This window comes from Polypterus senegalus, chromosome 18 (genome assembly GCF_016835505.1).
Source record: "Polypterus senegalus isolate Bchr_013 chromosome 18, ASM1683550v1, whole genome shotgun sequence".
NCBI classification, from domain to species: Eukaryota; Metazoa; Chordata; class Cladistia; order Polypteriformes; family Polypteridae; genus Polypterus; species Polypterus senegalus.
The window spans coordinates 31752475-31777744 of NC_053171.1; the positions used below are offsets into that span (position 1 = coordinate 31752475).

A 25270-nucleotide genomic window follows, 5' to 3' on the forward strand; every position below is an offset into this window, starting at 1 on the left:
ACAAGTTAAGGAATCATTAAGTTTGCAAACTTTTATTCCAATTTTTGATTCATCAAAGTAGCCCCCTTTCACTGATCTAACAGCAATTATTTGTGGTAATCCTTGTGATTCAGAATGCCAAGTCACTCTGTGCAAGGTACCAACTCCAGCTAAAGAACCTGAGACCACCAGACTTCCTCTTCCATGTTTGACACTGGAGGACAATCCATTCACCAACTAATCGACATACAAAAACCTTGTGTGATGAACCTAAGATTTCAATTTTGATTCATTTGTTCAGAAGACTTTGTTCAGTCTGCAGCAGTCCACACCTGGTATTTCAAGGCCCTGTTTTGTCCTTTAAGGACTGGCTTTCCTACTTCCACTCAACCTATCAAACCTGTAGCACCAAGTCTCCTCTTCACAGTAGAAACCTGACTTGCTTTTTTCAACCTGCACTGTTGCACTGTGCTTGAAGCTGTTGTGCTGTGAGGTGCTTGTGATCACACAAGCTGGTGATCCCAAGGAACTTGTCCTCTCATTGAGTTGTCAGTTTGGCTATGCCAGCTCTCATCCTGTCAGAGTTTCTTCCAGTTTCCAATTACCTTTGGATTGTGGATGACACCACTGGACTCACTGACACTTTGATTTTTTTTGCAGTTTCTCTAAATGAAAGGACTACACTTCTAAGGGTAATAACGCTCTGTCTCATTTCATTTGTTAATTGCTGTTTTCTTGCCATTATCATTGGAATATTGTCCAAGTAGTACCTCAGAGGGTGCAATAACACTGCTCTTCCAACTCTGCTGTAAGACAGACAGAGGGTTTTAAGTAATCAACAGAAGTTGGGACACCTGTGCAAATTGTTTACTTTAATTTGCAAGGCTTAATTTACTTGAATTGCTGCAGAACATCTGTAGGTTGTAACCTATTAGTTGTTCCCTCAAGAAGGCCAATTTGTAATATTCTAAGATGTATTTTTTTCAGTTTTTGCTAACCCAAACTTTACATTTAAACCTCTGGCAGTTTACTGCTCATCTCTTCACCATTTTAGGCCATCCGTTGCATTTCAACTGATTAAATTTGGAAAAACCGAGGTGTCTTGAAACTTTTGACCGGTAGTGTAAACGTCATTCACAGTTCACAAGATGAGAGGGAAACAGAGAACCTGAAGAAAGCTATGCAGACAGAAGGAGAACATGCAAACTCACATTAGTTATTACCATTGATCAATATTAATAAACAACTTTGCCAAATAAGTACAAAATAAAGTACATTAAAGGCAAAGTGTTTAATTGGAGATGAATGGGCATCTGAGAGAGATGAATGAAACCAAAACACTTAAACTGATAAAGCACACTGAAACATGTTGTAGGACACAGTTTACTGACATTAGATTCTGATCACTTGTAGAGGAGTCAGAGTAGAAATTGAGAGCATGTATATTTCTTTCATGTTGTGTGTCTATGTGTTTAATTGGTCTTTTTATTAGTGTTTTTATCAAGCTAATATTTTATTGTTGAATATATCATACATCATTGGACTGGTATACTGCTCTCAGCTGGTATCTGCTTTGCACTCTTTATGCTGTACTGGACAAAGTTGTATTCAGACAACAGATAAAATAAATGTGATATTGTATTGTACCTCCTTTTGACTGTAGCTTTCAGGAGTAAGTATCGCCACCATTTTTTTTATTGGGTTCTTTTAACAAGCAGTGTTGCCTTTATGGCTGTAAAGCAGAATGCCAGGACAAGGCTACAGGATCTTAAAGCCTATTGCATAGCATTGGGTGCAATAGTCCCCTCTCATATTTGCACCTGCACTCACGCCGGATCAATCCAAAGTCACACATTAACTTAATCTGCACATATCTGAGAAGCTGGAGGAAGCCTGAGTGTCCAAAGACATGTGCTTTGGGCTGGACTTGAATTCAAGTCTGTGTAACTACAGTCACTGCTAAGTGCTGTGCCACTGTGCTGCAACATACAAATTCAGCTTTTTGTAACAAGCACAGTACAGTGAAATTCCAAATCTTATTACTTCTGATTGTAACAGTCACAGAACCAATTTTACAGTCAAACAGTATACTAAAGAAATGCAGAAAGCTGATACAGCATATTGAAGCATGTAACAGTGTGCTATATGTGATCCACAAGTATGACATTTGACACTGTGTTACTAGAAAGTTGAAAATCACAGTGATTTGCCTATTAATAAAGTATCTATCTATCTATCTATCTATCTATCTATCTATCTATCATATAGTGCCTTATCTATCTATCTATCTATCTATCATATAGTGCCTTATCTATCTATCTATCTATCTATCTATCTATCTATCTATCTATCTATCATATAGTGCCTTATCTATCTATCTATCTATCTATCATATAGTGCCTTATCTATCTATCTATCTATCTATCTATCTATCTATCTATCTATCTATCTATCTATCTATCTATCTATCATATAGTGCCTTATCTATCTATCTATCTATCTATCTATCTATCTATGTATCTTCCTAATACCACTCTATATACCACTTAGAGATGAGAACTTTTTTTGGATTTGCTGAAATAGGCTTTAATGTGGTGGAATCTGTATAAGCAGTTGCTTTCTGGGATGGTTCAAATGCTGTAAGATGGTACAGGCTTTATCATGACACCGATCTGCACAAGTGATGTCAGGCCCAGTTAATTTTTTGAAAATATGTACAAGCATTTTAAATCCACATGCTGATTCTACTAGACAGATCAAATCTTGAGCTGTAGTAATACAAATCGTACTAGAATTCACTTTACTTATTTATTATCTTCTGATTTGTGAAAATGTTTAGCACAATCTGAAGATCCATTGAATAGAACAGTTTTTTGGCACTAATAGAGCTGGGGCAGTGAGCTAAATAGCATAGTAATCACATTTTGACTTAATCCACATTAAATAGGCAGTATGACTTACTTCAGCCTTCCATTTTAAACACAGTGACTCTGTGGTGCTCCATTATATTAGTGTACATGAACACTGATCAGCCACAACATTAAAACCACTTGCACAATATTGTGTAGGTCCCCCTCATGTTACTAAAACAGCTCAAACCCGTCAAGGCATGGACTCCACAAGACCTCTTAAGGCATCCTCTGGTATTTGGCACCAAGGAATTAGCAACAGATCCTTTAAGTCCTGTATGTTTCGAGGTGGGGCGTCTGTGGATATGACATGCTTTTCCAGCACATCCCATAAATGATCAACTGAATTAAGATCTGAGGAATTTGGAGACAAGTCAACACCTCGAACTCTGTCATTTTCCACAAACCATTCCTGAACAATTTTTTGTAGTGTGGTAAAGCACATTATCCTGCTGAAAGAGGCCACTGCCATCAGGGTCTACCGTTACTAAGAAGGGGTATATGTGGTCTGCAGCAGTCTTTAAGTAGATGGTATATGTCAAAGTAACATCCACATGAATGACCCAAGGTTTCCCAGAATGTTGCCCAGAGCATTATACTGCTTCTGCCAGTTTGCCTTCTTTCTATACTGCATCCTACTTCCATTTCTTCCCCTGGTAAAAGACACGCACGCACTCAGCTGTCCACATGATGTAAAAGAAAATGTGAATCATCAGGCCAGGCCACCTTTTCCAATTGTTCCATGGTCCAGTTCTGATGCTCACGTGCCCACTGTAGGCGCTTTCAGCAGTTTATAGGGGTCAGCATGGGCACTGTGACCAATTTGCAGCTATACAGCAAGTTGTGATGGTCTGTGTGTTCTGTTGACTTTTTCCCAGCATTACATTTTTCAGCAATTTTTGCCAAGGTAGCTGTTCTGTGGGGATTGGAAAAGACAGGCTAGCCTTCAGTCCCCATGCACATCAGTGAGCCTTTGATGCCCATGACCCTGTCAACAGTTCACCGGTTGTCTTTTCTTGAACCACCTTTGGTAGGTACTAACCACTGCATATTGTGAACAGTCCACAAAACCTGCTCTTTTGGAGATGCCCTGACTCAGTCCTCTCACCAACACAATGTCAACGTCACTCAGATTCTCACGCTTGCCCATTTTTTCTGCTTCCAACATATCACCTTCAAAAACTGACTGTTCACTTGCTGCCTAAGATATCCCACCTCCAGACAAGTGCCATTGTAACAAGATAATCACTGGTATTCACTTCACCAGTCAGTCATGTTAATGTTGGGGCTGATCAGTATACACAGTGAAGATCTAAAACCTGTAAGGAGACAAAGATTGCTCATAAAGTAATGGAGTATTTACTGGAATGTACAAGATTATTTTATACTAGCGAACCTGCGGCGTACCATACGCCGCATAATGAGGCCGGTTTTCAAATGATTTTTAAGCACAGGGAGAAAATTAACATTTGAAAAATCGGTAATATAATAAATCAGCAAGAAAAGTAACATTGTAACAATGAACGGAACGAACCAACACACAATCGTCCGTGACTGAAAACTGGCGGACCGCTATCGTGCCTTCTCCTGCCAGACGGAGGGATGCGAGTGCACTGCGCTCAGGCGCGGAGTGTGGAACGGCAGGAGAGGAGAAGGACGTCCACTCAGCTCCCTCCGTCATGCTAGTCTGCTGATTTCTCGGTTAGTATGCACTGCCCGCTCATGTGCCCACCTCCAACTTGTCACTTGAGTCATTGTCGTCTTTACACAGTCAAGATGCACTTGTGACTCACGTAGACTTTTCATTGCTCTGTGCGGTTTTTCTATATATAATCCACCAAGACACCCGACCACGGTAGTAGCGAGGTGGGAGGGGGGTGTGTACAAAGGGTAGGGACGTAACCAGTGGGGGAGCGTATGAGTCGCACTTAGTGGGAATTCCACGGTTTGCAGCCCGAATGGGGTTCAATGGCTTACCCACGCCTCTCTGTGCCGGGTAGACACACGCTCTATCTCATGCATAATTATTTATTGAATGCTAAACACTTCTGAAAAGACACGGTTGTCTAAAACGGGTTGGTGTGAGAATACAACAGTAAGTGAATGAAAAGATGGAACTCTGGAGAGAGCAAAATACAACACAATAGTGAACCCGTGTCATAACAAACGCCGCATAATTATTTATTGATGATTGAACACTTCTGGAAAGACACAGTTGTCTAAAAAGGGAGGGTTTGAGGATACAACAGAAAGTGAATGAAAAGATGGAACTCTGGAGAGAGCAACATGTAATTGTTCATGAGTGAAGAAGACGCATGTTTGTCACGGATGCGAATTGCTGTATGTAGCGTGTAAAACAGTTTGCTATGGTGCACGCGGTCATGAGTCGTAACGGAAAACTCGGTTTTTAAAGACTGCTTACTTCATTGTGTTTTAACCTCAGTTGTAAAAGATTGTTTTAAGGATACCCCTCGCAAACCGTTTTACACGCTGCATATGGCGACTCATCTCCGCGAGAAACATGCCTCTATGAACAGTCACGGTGGCTCAGAGTTACATGAGGCCTCTACGACAGACGAATATAAATGACGTCGTTCTTTCTGTGTCGTCGCGTCCGAATTGGTGGGCGTGGCTCTGCGAGTTGTCGTCGTATCCAATGGTCTTTGAGTTGGTGGGCGTGGCTCCTCCCAGCGTGCAGCATAGGTGTCTTGTCGGCAGCTTAGTGAATCCACGCCCCTTCCGCCGTGTTTTCCATGGGTGTCTTGCCTTAGTGAATTATATATATAGATATTCTTGCAAGCTATCCATACAGATTTATGACACAACTGTAACACAATGGAGTAAACAAAAAGAATAAAGTCCTGTTTTTTTTTATAGTTCTTGTTCATACAGTAAGTTCACACACATTCATATAGGAAAACCGAAGTCAGTTTGGTATGTAGGAATGAAAACAATACAGTGGGGTCGTCATAAACAGAAATAAAGAACAAAATATATAAATGGTTGCCACACATTGTCTAGCTACCTCTGGTCTTTATGGCCTCTTCTGTTGTGTTTGACCATTTGCTGTTTATAATGTCTTGAAGTAATTATTCTCACCTCCACATTGCTGTGCTTGACCAGCTACAGTCTTCTATAACTTGCTTATTCTACCAACTTAAACCCCACCATGCATACCATGCAAAAGGGTCTCCACCAAAGGCCCTGTTTGACATCATACAGAATGTTCTTACAATGTACAGCATGTAAAGTATACTCTTTTCTTTGGCTCATAGTGGTATTTGATATGGGTTTTCTTTTACTAGTCAAACTTATTTTGTTCATGGTCTTACTGGAATCCTTACATTTACTTTTATCATCTTGATGTTGTTTTTCTCCATTGTAAATAAAGCTTTGCTTTGTTTTCCAAGAGACACACTGGCACTTTTTTTTGTGTTTATTTCTTTAGACAAAGTGGACTCTGAACTTCTTCAAGGTTACAAGAAATACCTCCCACAAGATGTGGTCATCATGACAGTGCGAATTAGCATTCTGCTGGCTGTGCTCTTGACGGTTCCTCTTATACACTTCCCAGTGAGTAATGCCAAATCCTATGCATTCCAACAAAACCACACTTGTCTCCTGTGATCACATTTATTTACCAAATCATTTGACTTTCTTATTTGACCGAATCATTGTTCCTCCTGCTTCAGGGAGGGGAAGCTTCTGACAGATTGGCCTCCTTGTCTAGTTGTTTTGTTTCTCATATCCTATGCATAAATAAATTAGAGGAATATTTGATGGGAATGCAGTATTTGCTGGCAAACCTTTGATTGAGACGGTTTAGGGTTTAACTGTTAATAAAGCATACTAAACATCACTTGCAACTGAGACTGACGTCTCTACTCTTTAGAGTGTTCCCTGATTATAGAATCTAGAGTGGTGGTCTGGTGAATGGAGGTGCTAAGGGAGTGGGTGTAGTAGAATAATCCTGTTTATGTTTCATTGATCTGTACTATACTGTTTATGTTGTTCCTGTACAAATATGACCAGCAACCAATACTTTTAACTGTACTGTAAATAATGATGAAATAATTAATTGAACCGAACAGAATTAAATCCACTTGATAAAACAATCCTTCCCTCTTTTTCACATGCAACCATTCTGTCCTCCCATTACCAGAAATTTGAAAGCCATATTCTTGTTCCTGCAGAGATAATTTATAAAACTGGGGAGTTTTCATATTATCTGATTTCCAGGAAAAAAGGCTTGTTTTGTTTCCTCCTGTGCCAGTAAGGAAAGGACAGCAAGATAGTTGAAGAACATTCTGTATTAAGATCCTCTTTAATTGCCATCTTGACATTTTATGTTATGCTCACGCTAACTTTTTTTCCACAGTGCTTCAGCTCACGCACCTACCATATGAAGGCATTATTTCTTTTGATAAGGTTATAGAAGTAAAGCTTACCTTCACATACAGTGTTTGAAATTTTATTTGTGGTTTTTAGTTTGTTTTTGATTGTGTATCTGTTAAAAAGCAATTGTCAAACTTTTCTTAGGCAAGGAAAGCTGTCATGATGCTGCTTTTTCATAGTCGGCCATTTTCTTGGATTACTCACATTCTCGTCACTGTGGCTCTGGTGACAACTGTTGTTCTGCTGGCTGCATATGTGCCAAACATCAGGAATGTATTTGGGGTAATTGGTAAGTATTACTTGGCAAGTTTCAGAGGGTTGGTTTACCTCCTAGTATTGATTAGAATGCTGTATATGTTTAGACAGGCCTAGATAGCAATCACTGTTGACTTTTTAGTGAAACAAAATGTTTAACCCATTGCAAAGTGGGGCTTAAACTAGCCTAATGAAACCTTCATACCCCAAAATATTGGTAGACATTTAGACAATTCATTCAAAGACAAGTAATCCTGCTATATCAGGGTCATTGAACATCTGACCAACTCCAGACTGTTTTTTTGAAATGCTGCAAGATAAATTGTTGTAAAACGTTTAGGTACAGTGGAACCTCGGTTCATGAAAGTCTCGGAACACGCACAAATCGGTTTACGACCAAAAAGTTCGCCAAACTTTTGCATCTGTTCATGACCACACACTCAGAATACGAAGAAGCCAGTTTCTCTTTCGGTTTGTGCGCACCGATGATTTCCGCACGTGTTCAGTCTCTCCCTGTGCATTCCCTGTGCAGCGAGCGAGCAAGAGACACACACACACACACGTGAGCGAGAGACACACACACACACACACGTCTGCGGGAGAGAGACGGCTGGCCGCATAAGGCCGAGAAGGCAGTTAAAGAATACACCGGGCTTGTTTTTAAAGAGACAGATCCGAGCATTGTTTCAACTTCGTTGTATTTAATGAAGTCTTCTTTCTATTGGATTTTAACCTCCATTTCACTTCTGTTTACAGCGATCGGTTCGTAGCGTGCATTGTTGCCTTGTTACTTTTCTTGTTGGTTTATTAAATTACAGATTTTTCAAATATGATTTTTTTTCCCTGTGCTTAAAACTCATTAAAAAAGTGGTTTTAGCAAGCGGTTCGTAGCACTGTAGTGCAAACTCTTGCAGTGTTAGTTTTCTCTGTTGTTCAAGGTTTTCTCAGTGTTATTCAATGTTTTTACATTTAGTTTATTATTACGCTATGCATTCTATAGTATAATTAACTTATATTTGTGCTTAAAAATCTTTTAAAAAAATATATTTACATACAGTTTGTACGGTCTGGAACGGATTAATTGTATTTACATACAATCCTATGGGGGAAAATACTTCGGTTTACGACCAGAGTTTTGGAACGAATTATGGTCGTCAACCGAGGTTCCACTGTACTGCAAAAATACATCAATTACTATGTACATTTATGTAACAAGACACTGACCAACAATTGTTCAGAACACTTACAAAGTATCACTAAAGTGTTGATTCATCTCTGCACTGTGACCTGCCAACAAAACTTCACTTTGCAGTGGTCTGAAGAGAAACATATTTCTCCTGATATTACATATTTTGTATAAGACGCATGAATCCTTCATATTCACAAGTAATTGTATCATCATGTCAATATGCCAAACTCCAAAGAGTTGAATAACCACTCTACTGATGTTTTATAAGTGTTATGAAGACCAAAAAAAGCTTTTGTTAAAGCCTTGTTACATAAGAGTAAAGGAGTAATAGATGCATTTCTGAAGTACCTAAACTAAAGCAATTCCTAAAATAGAAAGTAGGTTTATGTGAAGATGTTTACCATATTAAAATTGGAAACTCCTTTTGTTTAGCTGTCGGACTATATGGCACTTCCCATAATCTTCTTATAGGTCTTTATTTGTGTTCTGCCATAGGTGCCACCACATCAACATGCTTACTGTTTGTGTATCCTGGACTTTTCTACATCAAAATTAGCCGTGAGAATTTCACTTCACTTCAGAAATTATCAGTAAGTATCCTAAGACAGAAACTAACAGGCTGCATTTTCCAGGTTATGATAGAACACAATTAGAGGCAATTATGACACAAAAACTATTTTATCGACACTCATTCTGTTTTGTGTGCTTGCTCGGCACACCACACGAACACCTGCCTGTTTATTGAATTTACACACTTTTTTTTCTGCTAGGACAATTAGAATTCTTTAGACTTGTGTATTTTAGGAGCTCATCATACTGATTATACATAGTGGTTAGTGCTGCTGCCTCGGGTATCCACTATCCTTGGTTTAATTCCAGCAAGTAATAGAAGATCCTTTTTTCTTCTGTTTTTGGCTGCTAAGCTTTTCATATCTTGTAACAGAATTTCATTTTACAGCATGAAAACAACAAACGAGGAGGAGTCATGTCATAAGATGGTGACATGAAGACAATAAGGGAACTAGAGAAGAAACCTGTTTCCTAAAATTAACTTAGAACATTCTAAAAATGTAACAGAGCTATAAGGGGCTGTATTGAGCTTTTAATTGACAAAGCTTTGTTTTGAACTAGCTCGACAGCCTCATACGTTGAAAAATTTACTTAGAATGTGGGAAAAACAACCATAGCAAAAAACACCAGGGTACTAAATGCAAAAAACAGCTGAAAAGTGTGATGAAGAGTCTTAGGGAAGAAAGAATGAAGTGAAAATACCATGATAAGTCAGCCGAAAGCAATCAAGGCACTGATTGAGACAATCCATGTAAGATCTAAACAATTGTTTTATAAAGCTACACAGTTTAATTAGAGTGACTAGTGGTTTTTCTTGCTGTCACGGGGTATCCATAAAAGAGTGAGACCATGCAAATCATGAAAATGAAGCTTACAATAAACATTTTTTCTCTAAAGATTATGTTGAAAATCTCACTTGATGTCAAAAGGTATGTTGTGAGAATATAAATAGCTTCTCTGTGATAGAAATATAAAAGGGAGCCTTTAATGGAGGGAGTGTTTTCTCCTTGCATTAGTACAAGTAGAAATTTCACTTTACTCCATACACATCTGTGACGATGTGGATTCTGGCTCCACACTCCCTTTGATGTTTGGGAACCCTTGAACCCAACACCGTCGATAATGTAACCGAGTGAGCTAGTCAATGGAGGCAAATTACTGAGCAAGGGAAGGTAGAAAGTGCAATAGTGCTTTTATTAAAAGCAGTCAACAAAACAAAAACAGTGTTCAAATAAATAGTGCAGTTCTTCATATTCATTAAATAAATAATCCATAAAAAGAACACGTGGGGGTTAAAACTCAATAGAAAAAACAATCCTTAAAATCGAGAGGTTAAAATGATCAGGAAGCTGTCTTTAAAAACAACAACAAATAAGCTTGGTGCTTCTTTTCTGTATGCGTCTCACCTGCTTATCCCGTACGGGCTTAGCAGCAGGCAAGACGCTCTCTGCAGCTGCCCTCCTACATCACACGCCTCGAGACTGGAGACCTCCCGATCCCTGGCCGGTCTGGCACTCATCCCAGTCCCGAGACTTGATTACCCTCAACGGCCAGGTCGCCCACGTTGGGGATTCCATCACCAAGTCTCCCGACTTCCGCTGCCTTTTCCATGGCCTCTATGCGGCCCGTCGCTTTCGCTTTCCTTGTCACTCCGCTACCAGATCACTCAGCGGGAGCGACATCTACACAAACACCTGGGTGTCGGCCCAACACCCAGCTTCCTCGCAGCTGCCCACGGCCTTCGATCGCGCTCACCACGCGCCGCGTGTCCGTCTCTCTCCTGCACCGCTTGCTTCCCGCTCCTGTAACCTCCGTCCTCTCCTTTCCTTTCTCTCCGATCGATTCTCTCTCGAGCGTTTCTTTCTTCCCCATAAAACCAACTCGCTTCTTTTTAAAACGTGAGGGGCCATCACAGCTGCAGCATTAGCCACGGGAGCAATCACGAATGTGGGCAGTTCCTCACCTGTGCACACGGTGAGAAACGCCCACATCGACGCACGCCCGCGGCTGCTACAACAACGCCCCCTCACGAAGCCGCCTCGGTGCGGTGATTATTTATTTAAAATCAATGGCCTTTTCTCCACGAGCTGTGGACCCATAACACCACAACATCACCTACCACTACAAGTACAACTGATGTGTTCACAATAACACAAAAACATCTCACTATGGTAGGGTTGTTTTTTATAAAGAAACATAAGGGACCTTACTCAAGGCAATTCTAAAGATCCATCCACCTTTCTGGGAACATTATCCTGACAGAACTGAGCACAAGACAGGAATTAAAGTTAAATGTGGCCTTTGTCCCTCACATCTACACATACTGACACTGGTCCAGCTATGTGTCTAGCATGGTTATGTTTGGAATTTGTTAGGAAAAGCAGAGTATGCGGATAAAGAACTCATGGGGAGAATGTGTAGGTTCTACACTTCAGTAACAGTTGTTTTCTGTCAAATAAATTCTGCAAGTGTCTACAGGATTTTTCCCAGTCAGAATTCCCTGTGCTGCTGACTTTATAGTAATACCTGACATGGTGAAAGAACCAAGTATCTCTACACTAAGGCTGTAGAAATAGACCAGATATGAGGACTCCAGCAGAATGAATATCTGCACCATTGAGAAGGAACACTGAGAACAAGATTGGCACGGCCATCCGCTTATATGCAGTAGAGGCTCTGGGTAGTGGTGTTTATGTCTGTAGCGGTGCTAAACTTCTAAGCAATACAGAAAGAGTCCTCTGAAATACTATAAAAAGGTCTAAATGTGAATTGTTAGTTTAAAAAATATGGATTTTGATCACCCTTAGATGAAATAAAAAAAATTTTAAGCATTTAAATTCAGACTTCAGAATTCAGACATACTTTCTCCTGAAATGCGACTAAACTTAATAAGCACTTCCCAGGCACAAAACCAAAAAACATAAAATTTGACAGCTTAAATTGACAATGTAAATTCCAAGTTTCTCTGTCAAGCAATAGTAGCTTAGCTTCCTATAATTACTAAGTAACAAAAGTAGTATAGAAAAAAATCATTCTGGTTGTTACAAATCATCATGTCGTCCTGAAGCAGTACAGAATAATCAAAAAGCTAAATAGTGCTTAGTCCAGGCTCATTAGATCTAAAAGTAAAAAGTACATACCACTTGTGCAACAGTTGTAGGAAGTACGGTGACATTTTAAAGTTCAATACTTATTCTATTTCTTGTATAGATATACTAATAAAAAGGATTGAAGATGCCCGATATTTCAGTGTTTTTGATTTTTCTAGTGGATACTCAGTTTTTCTATTTATGGCAGAGGTAATATAGCACAACATTTTCAAACCTTCTTAATCCAATTCAGGGCCAAAGTGGACTGGAATCTATCCCAGCAGCATTGCTAACAAGGTGATAAGCAGCCCTGGACAGAGTGCCAGTCCATTGCAGGACCTACTCACACCCACCTAAACTCACATGGTGAATTTAGAAATGACAGCCAATCCAACCTGCACGCCCTTCAAGGAGGTTGAAGGAAAATAAGGAAAACCTGTTTGGAGGGAAACCCACAGAAAGCATGGAGTTATTGTGCAGATTCCAGGCAGGCAACATCCAGGTGCAAGATTTAACATTTGATCCATGAGGTAGCAAAACTATCCATTGTGCCCTCATGTGGCCCCATGGCAGAGGTGTGAGAAAAAGTAAATGTTATATCTTGGATGGTTCATGAGTGTGATACTTCTGGATTAATTGGATCTTAAACGTTTACTCAGTATTTACCCTGCTCTAAACCAAGCCATGTCCAGAGCTCCCTCTTTTGATGATGTTATAAGGCAGCCATTAAACGAATGAGGATGGGCTTAATACATGGTCATACTTGCTACTCAAGTGTCCTTTTTTGGGACTTTGAAAACTTGCTCACTCTATAGTTTACCACCGGACATATCCAACGGTCAATCGGTGTAATAAAGTGTGTGTTTCCCTTCTGTTATTCACTAAAAATGATAAAAACTGAAAATTATAATGAAAATTATAATGGCCAGACATGTTCAAGACAAGAAGGAATTAATTAATTAGAAATGGTATTTTTTAAGGTTATGTTAATTGCCTGTTGCAAATTACCTGTGTGTGTCTGTGTGTTTGTGTTTTTCATGAGTGATAGTGATATTGTTAGTAGTCCCTGTGATTTACTAGAGTCCTGGACAGGCCTGTTTTTTTCAGCCTTTTGCCCAATCATGATTAGTCAGTCTTTGGACCCAAAGCATCAAATGGATTGAGAACATTCTAGAACTAACCTTCTGACATAAGGCCATTGAGAGCTACAGTGCCAGCAAACCCCTCAAACGCACCTGAATGTTACGCCATACCTACATTTTCTATCTTGTTTTTTTCTCTAAACAAAACATACCACTATGAAGAACAATGTACTGTGGAAGCCTCCAAAGAGGCTCTAGAAATCCTCCAATGTGATGATTTAGATGCTGGCTTCATTACATAAATGTAGATGCAGATAAGTAAAATGTATAAGCCCACACTTACGTGGAAGTGGCTGCCATTTCAGCCTTTCATGTTTTAAGTTGTAAGCCATCTTGGCTCTTGGAGCAGTAGTCCTGATTCATTGTTCTATATCCATTTGTTTTCCTCAATGGATGATGGCCTACCTTACAGGGATCAGCAAAGGTAAACTGTCATTTTCAAACAAACATTCTTATATTTCAGGTTGACTTTCCATATTTCCTGGAATAGCTAAATCTCTGAATGTAAAAACTACAATTTTGAAGTCACTTGACAGGAACATTGAGTCATATAAAAAGAATCTGAAAATATATATACATGTCCCTCATTGTTTCTACCATTGAAATAGAGCTTAATATCTTTAGTCTGTAAGAAGAATAGCTTCACGACAAATAAGACAAAGAATCACTGATTCTTTTTTCCATAGAAACGCAGGGCAGTAATCAAAGAGCAAAAGAAAGCTTTAAAGAACTTGAATATTTACATAAAAAGAAGAGCCTAAAAAGAGACATAAAAGGGACACAGTAGAGCCCGAAATAGCAAAGTCATGCAGAGAGCTTGCTCATACTACTCACACTTTATTCTATTCTCAAGCATTTTGTCCCAGAATCTGTATGTCAATAACACCAATTATGTTTGTGCCATTTGGCAATATTAACATTTCTGAGAATAGACAAAGGGGATTAACCTAATGTTAAAAAAAACAATACTTACAGCAGAACTGAACTAAAGGTATGCTGTACTTTTTATGTACTGTACTGTTACATAATACTGTATATGAGAGTCATTTTGGGTCACAAGTTGATTATGCAATCGACATTGTGACGATCATCGGTGATTCTCAGGGGGGACAAGCTAATGAGCATCATGGTCTCTCAGAAGAACAAGGTTGGGTCTCAAGAAAAAAACATTTAAGAAATCCTGATGCATATTATTCAATTCTTTACTGTTCACAGTACGTAAAATAGAATACATTTCCTCTAGTGTATAAAATGTACTTGACAGTTGATGATATTTCGATTATGTACTGTATTAATTAATTTTGGCTATGAGTATCTTGTTTTTAAGTTGGACAGCTCTGAGTTGTGTGACCACTGAAGGTTGTCTTGGACCCCAAAGTGCACTAAAAACAGACCTGCATTCAAAAGACCCTTTGTTACAGGTTCTCTGCCATAATCAACCCAATCCATTCCAAGTTTTGTCCACCTCCTCCTGACTCGGCTCCCAGTGAGACATGGGGGCTTCTTTTATGCTGGAAGCATGGGTTACGTCCGGTGTCACAAGATTGCACTCAGGAGCACTTCTGGGTTTGGCTGAACCTCCATGAAGCAAAGGAGTCCACTTCCAGCAACACTCTCCGGAAGCACCCCGGGACCTCGACAGGGCTGACCTGCAGAGCTATGAGCTTCATGCAGCCCTGTGGGTTCCTATCTGCGGTTGTGCCAGATGTGCACTGTCACCTATCATACTCAGAGATGAGTTGTTCCTGGTACTCAGTCTCCCCAAAGTACGTACACAATATATGTTCTTCTCTACTGGGAAAGGAAATAAGATCCATCCCAGCTGGGGTATTCATCCATCCTCACCATCCTTCAATAATGGCCTCCCAGCTGGGTACAAAACCACCCCAGTCAGGATGCCATTACATCCATTAAATCTACCACATTTGCAATGAAAAGTACCACTGAATCAAAGCTGAAAGAAACCATGTTTCAAATCCAGTGCCAGGCCACTTCCTGTGTTGAGTTTACACATTCTTCTTTTACCTGTAAAGCTTTTCTCCAGGTACTTTGAATTCTGGCCACCTTCCCAAGTGTTGCTGGTTAGGTTGTCCAGTGTTGCCAAAACAGTCTGTTGTACGCAGTTGGAGTGACTGACTGGCATTTTGTCTACTATAGTATTGCTCCCCACCTTGTGTGTAAGTTCACCAGGATGGATTTTAGCACCCAGTGACTCAGGAAAAGGCCAGGCAGGGTCAGAAAACAAATAGAAATAATTATCTGTCACTCTTGAGATGAAACAATTCACAGATCATTCCTTCAAGGTTCAGACTTGATATAAGCAAAGTGTTATCATGAAGAGTTCTGGTGCTCAAGACTGCAAGGTCAACAGTACAAGTAACATGGATGATGAATGAGTTTTTGATCACATATTTCCCAGTTTTCAGTGTTGCTTTGTGAACCATTTAGCAGTATGTCCTGCTTCCACAGACTTGTGCTGGATTTCTGCTTTATGATTATTTTGATTTTAAAGGACTGAGAAGCTGTACGCTCTCTTTAGTGCAATCAGCCGATCAGTCAATAACAGAATTTGCCTTGATGAGTGCCTGCTGTCATTTTCCAGAATCTGTTTTACAAGAAAACAAAGACTTAAGAAGATTAAGACTGCTAATGACATGTGTTTCTGATTTGCTGATTTCCCCCATTTATGTCCTGCTAATCGTTTTTTTTTTTTTCTTTTTCTTTTTCTGTCTCTGCAGGCTCTCACCCTGCTGGTATTTGGCATTTGCGTCGGAGTGCTCAGTTTATCACTGATTGTTTCAAACTGGGTTGTACATCAATAGCCTTGTGCCGACCATTGAGAGGTCTATGCAGGCGGCCAAGGCTGCCCTTATCAAATAGCTTTTCTGAGTTAATGTTTAGCAATTACAAATGTGACTCTACTTATGCAAACCAATGGTGCCAAATATCAAGAAAATGGTGCTTCTTGTGTCACACTGTTTTCTTGTCTAGCACAGATGCACTTTTTACTTTTGTACTCTAAGAAAAGACTGGATTAACTAAACTGAAATGCCCAACTGTCTTCTCACTCTCTCATTATGACCCTGCACTGCTAAAATCACATGGGTGATTCAGAGAAACAGATCAACCCCAAAATAAAAAAAAAGATGAGTCCTTCATACTCAGGGATCACTTGAAACAATATCTGGTACAGCCATGTTGACTTAGTTTCACCATCTCTGGGGCTTTGGTAATGGATCATGTGTGCAAACATGAACTCCTTTTGTTTAGTTTTCAAAGGGGTCCGTGCCTTGTCTTTTGTAGTATTTGGTCTTGATTTGCCTGGGAGAGAAGCTTACCTGTAGCATTGGTGCACAGATTTCCAAAGTCGTTAAGCTCACTGAAGACACGGCCTTTGATTGAGCTCGATCTTCTATTGACGTCCCAGAGGGGCTGCCTAATATCAGCACAATTAGCTTTTGGTTCCTTTTGTAGGTTTCCAAGAAGTGGAAGTCTTTAGGTTTACTTTAATAAATGATTGTAGCCTTACTTTTTATGCATACAAAATTCATGAAGTGAACATTTGTCTTTAGAAATGTTATATAGTATTATTTTAATTACATTTAGAATATTTGAAATGTGCTAACCATGGTATATTTTGTATTCTTTGAATAATATAATTTAAGAATATGTTTTCTCCAACAAACTTGAAGAAATGCACATTTACATATGTTTAAAGGAAAAGGAGGACTAGGTTTTCGATGGCTGCTACATATTAAGATGCTACGGTTATGTCTGTTTCATGTACCAGCTAAGTGCATAGAATTCTTTCACTTTAAGAATCGGTGCTTTGTCTCATATCGCTAATAATACTTTATAAAGACTTACTTTTCACCTTTTACCCTGTGCTTTAAACATGAATGATCACTTCTTGAACTTGGGTGACTGTAGATCAGTGGCAGATTTTGAACAAATGTCCAGTCACTTAGCTAAATGCAGATCCCAGTCTGCATGAAGTAGGACACAAAGTGGTATTAAGACTTTCAAATGTTAAACCTTCCAATCTGTATCACTGTTTCCTTTTGTTTTTCTCAGACATTTACAAAGATTTTATGTTTAATTTTTTATAATATTAGAGGCCAAAAATAATGCATTAAAAAGAAAATAAATACAAGTTAATTTTCATTTAATTTCTTTAAACACAGACCTAATTGTTATGTTGCTGTTTTGTACTAAAATGGATATATCTATAATAAAGATACCTTCGTTTATATAAATAAAGCTACATTTTGATATTTATTTCTCTCCTTGATTGAGATGATATTTCTCTGCTTTCTTTATTTTTGTGAGATTTCCTGAACTACCGTCAGTGACTTTCATTTTGTACCAAGAGAGGTGTTGATGATGTTTGGTTCTCCTGCTGGTCAAGACATGATACTGCAACCATTTGGTAAATGGGCAGCTTACAGTCTACTTTTGAAGTAATTCATGTCATTTTGTCCTTTTAAAATTAAATGCAATGTTTATTTATGTCAAAATGACAATTACTTTTCTTTTTCAACTTTAAAGTTATAAAGGTCATGGTGCACTTTTTTATTAACCTGTATTTGATTTTTACCATTAGGCTCCTCGTTTTTGTTTTGCTGTACTTGGCAATTTGTCTCTAAAATCCTTCATTTTGCATTTGCCTGCTTGATTTTTTTTCCTCTCATCTGGCTTGGCCAGCAACTAGCAATTGCTGATAACAAATTTGGATTCTGCAAAACATCAGGCAGCACTCAGCCCACCTTAAAAGAAAATGAAGAGGCACCAGGTACTTGTTTATTGTCTTGAGATTTTGTTTTATTTTGCCATTTATGAAACATACTATATTAAACAAAGACAGTTTAGGAGACTGAGACAAATCAACATTTTTTGCTATTCTGCAAAAGTCTTTGGTTTCCGTTAATATAAGAGTATAATAATAATAATAATATAAAATATAAGTCTATACTCTGTATAAAACATATATCTCAGGATGGATTCTGTTAACTGAAGATGTATAAACTTGGTAATTATTCTCAGAAAGTCTTCTCCTCCAGGTACAACTAGTGATCTCCGGTGACACATTTTTCCGTAAACATTTTAAAACATTCATCTGCTTTTGCATGGACATCTTTGTTTATTCCCTGTAGTACTGTTGTTTCTAAATAATGACAATATGTTTGATTTTGCCCACTTAGCAACGTCCTGGCATCTCTCTGCTGAAGCTCTCCACCATCTGTAATTTCTCCCTGTTCATGAGGGGTACAGCAGCCAGGAGACGCCAAACAGCTCTCGGCACCTGGTTTAAATTTAAAGCTTGTCTTTACATGATGTCACAGTCTTGTTGTCAGCACTCAAAAGGTCAAGTCAGTTTTTATTATGGGATGGCAGCTTTGACATTTCTGGAATGTTTCCAGCCATTGCAGGGAATTCTGTGATGTTGACTAATTTAGTACCATTTGAGCAATTGGGGCCGTGTAAAATTAGAAAGAAAAAAATAAAACTTCTAAATAAATAACAGACACCATGACGTATTTTGAGCCTGAAACAGCACCAAGCAGGTCAGCAAGAATCATGACTCTGTTGTAAAGGGAATGGCAGGTCAGCAGTCAAGATCTTTTAGACAAAGTAGGAGTAGTTATTTCACATGGCAGGGACTGCTCCTCGTGTGCTCACCTGCCTTTTCTTTTTAAAGTTTATAGAGACTGCCAGTAGTTCCTAGTGCCAGACTATTCAGATCTGTAGTGACATATGAAGTCCCAAAGCCAGCACCACTGCCAGATGGTGACTTTATTGTTAGCACTGGGTATGGGGGCAGGGATGTTACTCACACCAAAATGTTTTATCACATATTTACTGCAGTAGGAAATACAGAATTATATGGTGAGGTTTAACTGGTCATTGCAACCACATATCCTTTAAAAAATTGCACAGCTTTGTCTTTGAGTTTTCCCTGTTTTGTACATTTTGATTATCTCACTATCTTATTAACTTGCTGTGAGGATTGGGACTGTGATATTTGTGATCTTAGCCTTAGCTGGAAAGTATGGAGAAGGAATGGAGCGAGAGCAAATTATTCTGTGTCCACTTTGCTGTTCTGAGTTTTTCATTATTTTTGTTATTTATAAAAAAGGCCCAGCAACAGATATGGTATGGATGTCCAAAGTTATCATTTGTAGGGCTATTATATAAAATACAAAAACATTTTAATCTGGATTGTTCATTAAATTTGTTCACTGGAATGTCAAAGGTCTCAATCATGACCTTAAGAGAAGAGAAGTGCTTTGCGTGTCTTTCTCCTGTGGGGTAGAGATTGTATTATCGCAGACCTACTTCAGTTGTAAAGATTAGTCTTGAGTGAAAAGAGATTGAGTTTGTCAGAACTTTCACCCTGACTACTTTAAAAGGTCCAGTGGAGTAGCAATTTTAATTCTTATAGCAATTCCGTTTGTAGCCATTGGTATAATATTAGACCCTGAAGGATGGTATATTATAGTGGTGGGTATCCATTAGATTCTAAGATGACTCTGGTTAATATATATGCACTAAATACCAATGAAAAAGAATTATGGCAAAGGTTTTTGCAGGTTCATAATTACTTTTCATTTCAATTGTGTAATGAATTCTGCACTATGTAGAACTCTTCCAACTCCGTCCACAATATCTACAACTGTAATTATTATCTCACAGTTTATGAAGCATCATTAACTGTCTGACCCATGGCGATTATTATACCCAAATACTAGACAAAATTCTTTTTTTGCTTATAAATCTATTTCTTTTTCTGAGGATCAACTGTTTTTTATTGAAAATAGTTTACGCCTCTAACCTGAATCCTGTGAATACAATAATGATGGTGTGTCTTAGTCCACACTCCAGCTATTCTAAAGCTCAAATCACTATGTTTTATTTGTATAATCCTTCAGAAGACTTAATCCATGATTATAAGCTTCATTGCCTCACAAAATGATCGGTTCTTAGAGATAAATATGTCCCCAGAGATGTCTGCAGGAACACTTTGGTAGACACCCATGGCATATCTAAGGGCACAAATCATTTCATATGTTTCATATAAAGATAAACTACAGATTATAAGGATATCAGAGATTTCTTTGATCAAATATGCAAGGTTACCGAATGATGCACTCTGCAAAGCAGGTTGTCACTACAAACAGAATTTATCCTTCTGACTACCTGAGGTACCAAGCAACTTATTTTCAAGTCCACCTATCGTAAATCTGAACATGGAGAAAGTCCATTAAGATCTTGGCAGAGCAAGTACATTAAAAAAAATTAATAGTATAAATTAGCATTACAGTTGGAATGTCAATCAGGGACCATTAAGAAATCATTAATCTCTGTAAGGTATACTATCATTATTTGCCATAGTATAAAGAAGATGAAACTGAAGTTGCAGTAACTAGGTTTTGATAAATTACAAATACCACACTTGGATACAGTCAGTGCAAAGACGATGGACAAACTCATAACACTTTCATAATTACAGAATGCTATAAATTCATTGTGGGGTGGAGAAGTCACAAGGCCAAATGGTTATCCCAACAGAAATCTATGAAACATTTTCCTTTAAATTAGTACCTTTGATGCTGGCAATGTTTATTGAAGCTAGAGAACAAACTGTTCTACCAAAAACACCCACATCAGAAGTCAATAATAGTTTGTATCCAATCTTTCTTCTGAATATTGCTGTTAAGATCCTGGCAAAACTTTTATTTAAAATAGTGGAGAAAGAGTTCCCATCTGGAATATTTTATGATTAAACCAGATTCGTAAAAGGTAGTTATTTAGCTGTAAATGTTCATTAATTATTTAATGGAATATACTCCCTTATAGTATCAGCATCTGCAGATATTTAGCGATTTTTACATGCAGCAATAATGGTCAGTTTTAAGGAAGATACAGGTAAGATGTCTTTGTGTAGTCAACAAATTTTAAGGCATTAAACCCTAGAAAATCTCAAGAGATGATCGGAAACATATCTTTCTGTTCAAATTTCAGCTAAGGACTAGAACTCAGCCTGTTCTGAAAATATATTCTTCTTCATTTGTGCAAAGTATATTGTAGTTCATTTAAAACTTATACAGTGGGTGCATACCGCATATCTGATTTAAAACTGTCTATAATGTATCCCAGACAAGATCCAAATTGTGATTGCTGTAAACAGGTGCCCATATCATTAGGTCATGTATTTTGGGAGTACTCTAAACTCTCACCATTTTGGGCAAATTTTTTGCAGATTTGTCAGATTGCCTCTGATCTTATAACACCCCCAAGCCCATAGTATCAGTCTTTAGAGTGACACCACGTGGGACTAGCCCTTACTTAAGGAAAAATCCATTGTGGTGACCTATACTACAGTGCTTGGAATTAAAAGTAATCTTTCCCACTTGGATGCATGTAAGTCCTACTTTTCAGATGTCAATGGGAATGACATGTCTTAAATTTAATTGGAAAAAATTTAAATTTTCTCTCCAAGGGTCTTGATAAGGATTCACTAATTCTATCATAAAATAGCTTGCCAGCTCTTTGCTTGAGCTTAGCTGCTGCTTTAATCCAGTATATGTGAGGAATTACTTTGACATGTTTTTGTCATACTGTACCTCTCTGATGTGGGAAGGGAGGAAGTTGTCTGGTTTTTTTTTTTTCAGTTTCATATATTTTTTGCATGCTGTTTTACTGTGCTCATGTGTTTGATCGAATTTTGTGATACTGTATGTGTCTTGTTCTCCTAAATAAAATTTAAAAACATGACAATCAGCCATATTTGGAATTCGGACACAAACCTAAAATAACATTGGGGATGCAGGAGGAAGACCTTTATAGTCATGAGGGAATGTGCAGATTCCACATAGATAGTGAGAGGGCTTAGAATTTGCTATTTACCCCATGAACCCGTGAGATAACAGTGCTACTCGTCTGCCTCCAACTTTAAAACAAGTTAAGTCAAGTTGGGGTGCATGCACTGGTACAGTGCATTGCCGCACCCACTACACAACGAAACAACTCGGGATCCACGCGTTCCAGTCCCACCATCCGGAAATGACCCTCTATCTGCCACAGCCAGGTATTACGTGGGCAACCCCTTGGCCTGGGCCAGCCACTCAGGTCCCCAACAATGAGGATCTTACAAGCTGGATCACCGTAACTGACACTCCCTCACAATACAGGTAATGCGCCTCATTCAGGACTCCATGAGCAACCGCTCATTCGACACAAAGTCAAACCAACAGTACCCAAGGATTTTCCAGAGAGACACAGTACCAAAGGAGTCCAGTCTTCGTGTCAGGTCACTGGATAGCATCCATGTCTCACAACCATATAGCAAGACAGGAAGCACCAGGACTCTAAAGACTTGGACCTTCATCCTTTTGCATAGATATCAGGAGCGCCACACACCCCTTTCCAGCGGCCTCGTGACCCGTGTGGACTATGGCCCGGACACAGCCAGGTAGACATCGTTAAAAGCACCACACCACATTTATTTACACACTATTATTTACAGTGACGCACACAACCCAGTACTCCCGTACTATTCACCCACAAAGTCCAGGCCTCTTAACCAATGCCTCTCTCTTCAGGTCCGCCTCCACTCCTCTCCTTCAAGCTCTGCCCTTCTTCCACCCTACTCCAGCCATTGAATGGAGGGAGGCGGCTCCATTTAAACCCACCCGAATGTGCTCCAGGTGCCTCCCAATGATCTTCTGCCGGCACTCCCTGGTGTGGCGGAAGTGCCGGCCGTGCACCCAGAAGCACTCCGGGTGTCCCTGGTCTTTTTACCCCTATAACTTCTGGGTGTAGCGGAAGTGCTGAGGACCAGGGCTCTCCACGGGCCCCTATAGGGTTGAGCTTCAAAGCTCTGTTCCCATGGACCCCAAAGCCACCAGGACAGTTGCCCCCTCATGGTCTGGCGGAGGTGTAATCCCTCCTCTGGTCCTTCCAGACGTCCCAGCTGGGTACTGCCCCCAGCCGCTCACCACACCCCCCATGCTTTCCCAATTCATCTACTGATTTCATAGGAAGATTCACCAGAGGCATGAATGTCACTGCCAAGGTAAGTAAACCTCTTGACAAGGTTAACACTCTCTCCGCAAACAGACACACTGCTGATGGCCGTGCCCAAGAGGACATTAAAGGCTTGGATCTTGGTTTTTATGCAGGACACTCACAAGCCCAGACACTCGGACTCCTCACTCAATCTGTCGAGCGCCCTGATCAGAGACTCCATTGACACCGCAAAGATCACAGCATTGTCGGCAAAGTCAAGATCCATGAATCTTTCTTCACCAACAGATGCCCCACAGCCACTGAACCCCATGACCTTGCCCAACGCCCAAGCATTGAACAGAATAGGACCAAGAACACACCCCTGACGAACCCCAGAATCGACTGGGAAAAACACAGAGGTCCTGCCTCCACTCTGCACAGCACTCACAGTACCAGTGTACAAGGCCGGCCATGATATCCAGCAACCTCGAGGGGATCCCGCGAACCCTCAGGATGTCCCACAGGGCAGCTCAATCAACTAAGTCGACCGCTTTGCGAAAATCGACAAAGGCTGAAAAGAAACTCTGCCAATATTCGCGTTTGCACTCCATGAGAACCCTCAGTGCCAGGATGTGGTCAATGGTAGACTTCTTAGGCGTAAAACCAGACTGTTCTGGTCACTGGTAGGTGAGCAAGTGATCACGGATCCTATTGAGGACGACCCTAGCAAGGACCTCACCTGGCACCGAGACAGTGTTATCCCCTTGTAGTTGTTGCAATCCAGGTGATCACCTTCCCTTTCCAGATAGGGACGATAAGTCCCATTTTCCAGTCAGTTGGGATGATGCCAGTCTCCGAAATGGAAGCAAAGATTACCTCCAATGCCAGGAGGACAGCCTTACCACCAACCTGGAGACGTTCACCCCGGATACCACAGATTCCTGCAGCCTTTCCTCCCCTCAGCTGGTTAACCACCTGTGCAATCTCAGTGCGATTGGGTGGTTCACAGCTAATTGGAGGATCAGCCTCAAGGACCGTGGACCCAGAGATGTCCAACGTCCTAGCCAGAGGATCAGCTTTGAACAACTGCTCAAAGTAGCCAGCCCAGCAGGTCACAACTGCAGTGTCATCCGTAAGGACCGTTCCATCAGCTGCTCTGATTGCGACTCTCAGAGGAACAGATTCAGATGTGCGTTCGATTGTTCTGTAAGCAGGATGTAGGGCGCTAGACCACAGATGGTGTGTCACTTGCTCACAGATTCCTCTCTGAGGGCAGATAAAGAGGTAACTTCAACACTATACAATTAAATTGGCAAGTTCATAAACTCAGCGCTTTACCTTTACTCGCAGATTGTATTAGATGCCTTGCTATAGTTTCATTGAGTTTGTTCCCATTTTGTTGTCAGACTCACCCAGCAATTGCAAGTACCCACTCGTGCTTTAATTGTGTGACCAGTTCGATATTGCATTATAGACAATTCTAAATTAATTTCCTATTATTCCAAATTCTTAAAACCCAAACGGAAGTAACACCTGGACATAAATCTTTGTTCATGTGGAGTTCATGTGTTGTCTGATTCTCTTAGGTTTCTGACTTCGGGCTATCATGCCGATTCCCAAATTACAAACAGCAGAGCATGTAGAAGTGCCGGTGTTACAGAGCTGCCTGCTGTTAGGAAAGCAGAGAGCAGATTCTTCACACGTCCCTCCTTCCGTGCTTTGTGTGTGACAATC

At 39.8% G+C, this 25270-nt stretch overlaps 1 protein-coding gene across 3 annotated transcripts in view; it reads left to right on the forward strand.

Annotated features, from left to right (window-relative positions):
- The window catches only part of slc38a6 (solute carrier family 38 member 6), a 74723-nt gene extending 57073 nt beyond the window's left edge, over positions 1 to 17650 (forward strand). For 2 of the 3 annotated variants that reach the window (XM_039741083.1, XM_039741085.1), the window contains 4 exons: positions 6337 to 6461; positions 7428 to 7572; positions 9223 to 9317; positions 16267 to 17650. In XM_039741083.1, the coding sequence (XP_039597017.1) occupies positions 6337 to 6461; positions 7428 to 7572; positions 9223 to 9317; positions 16267 to 16350 (449 nt within the window). In that variant the 3' untranslated portion in view covers positions 16351 to 17650. Of the gene's footprint in view, positions 1 to 6336; positions 6462 to 7427; positions 7573 to 9222; positions 9318 to 9685; positions 10277 to 16266 lie in introns of those variants that run through there. The other variant, XM_039741084.1, reaches the window with a different exon arrangement.
- The last annotated feature ends 7620 nt before the right edge of the window (positions 17651 to 25270 follow it).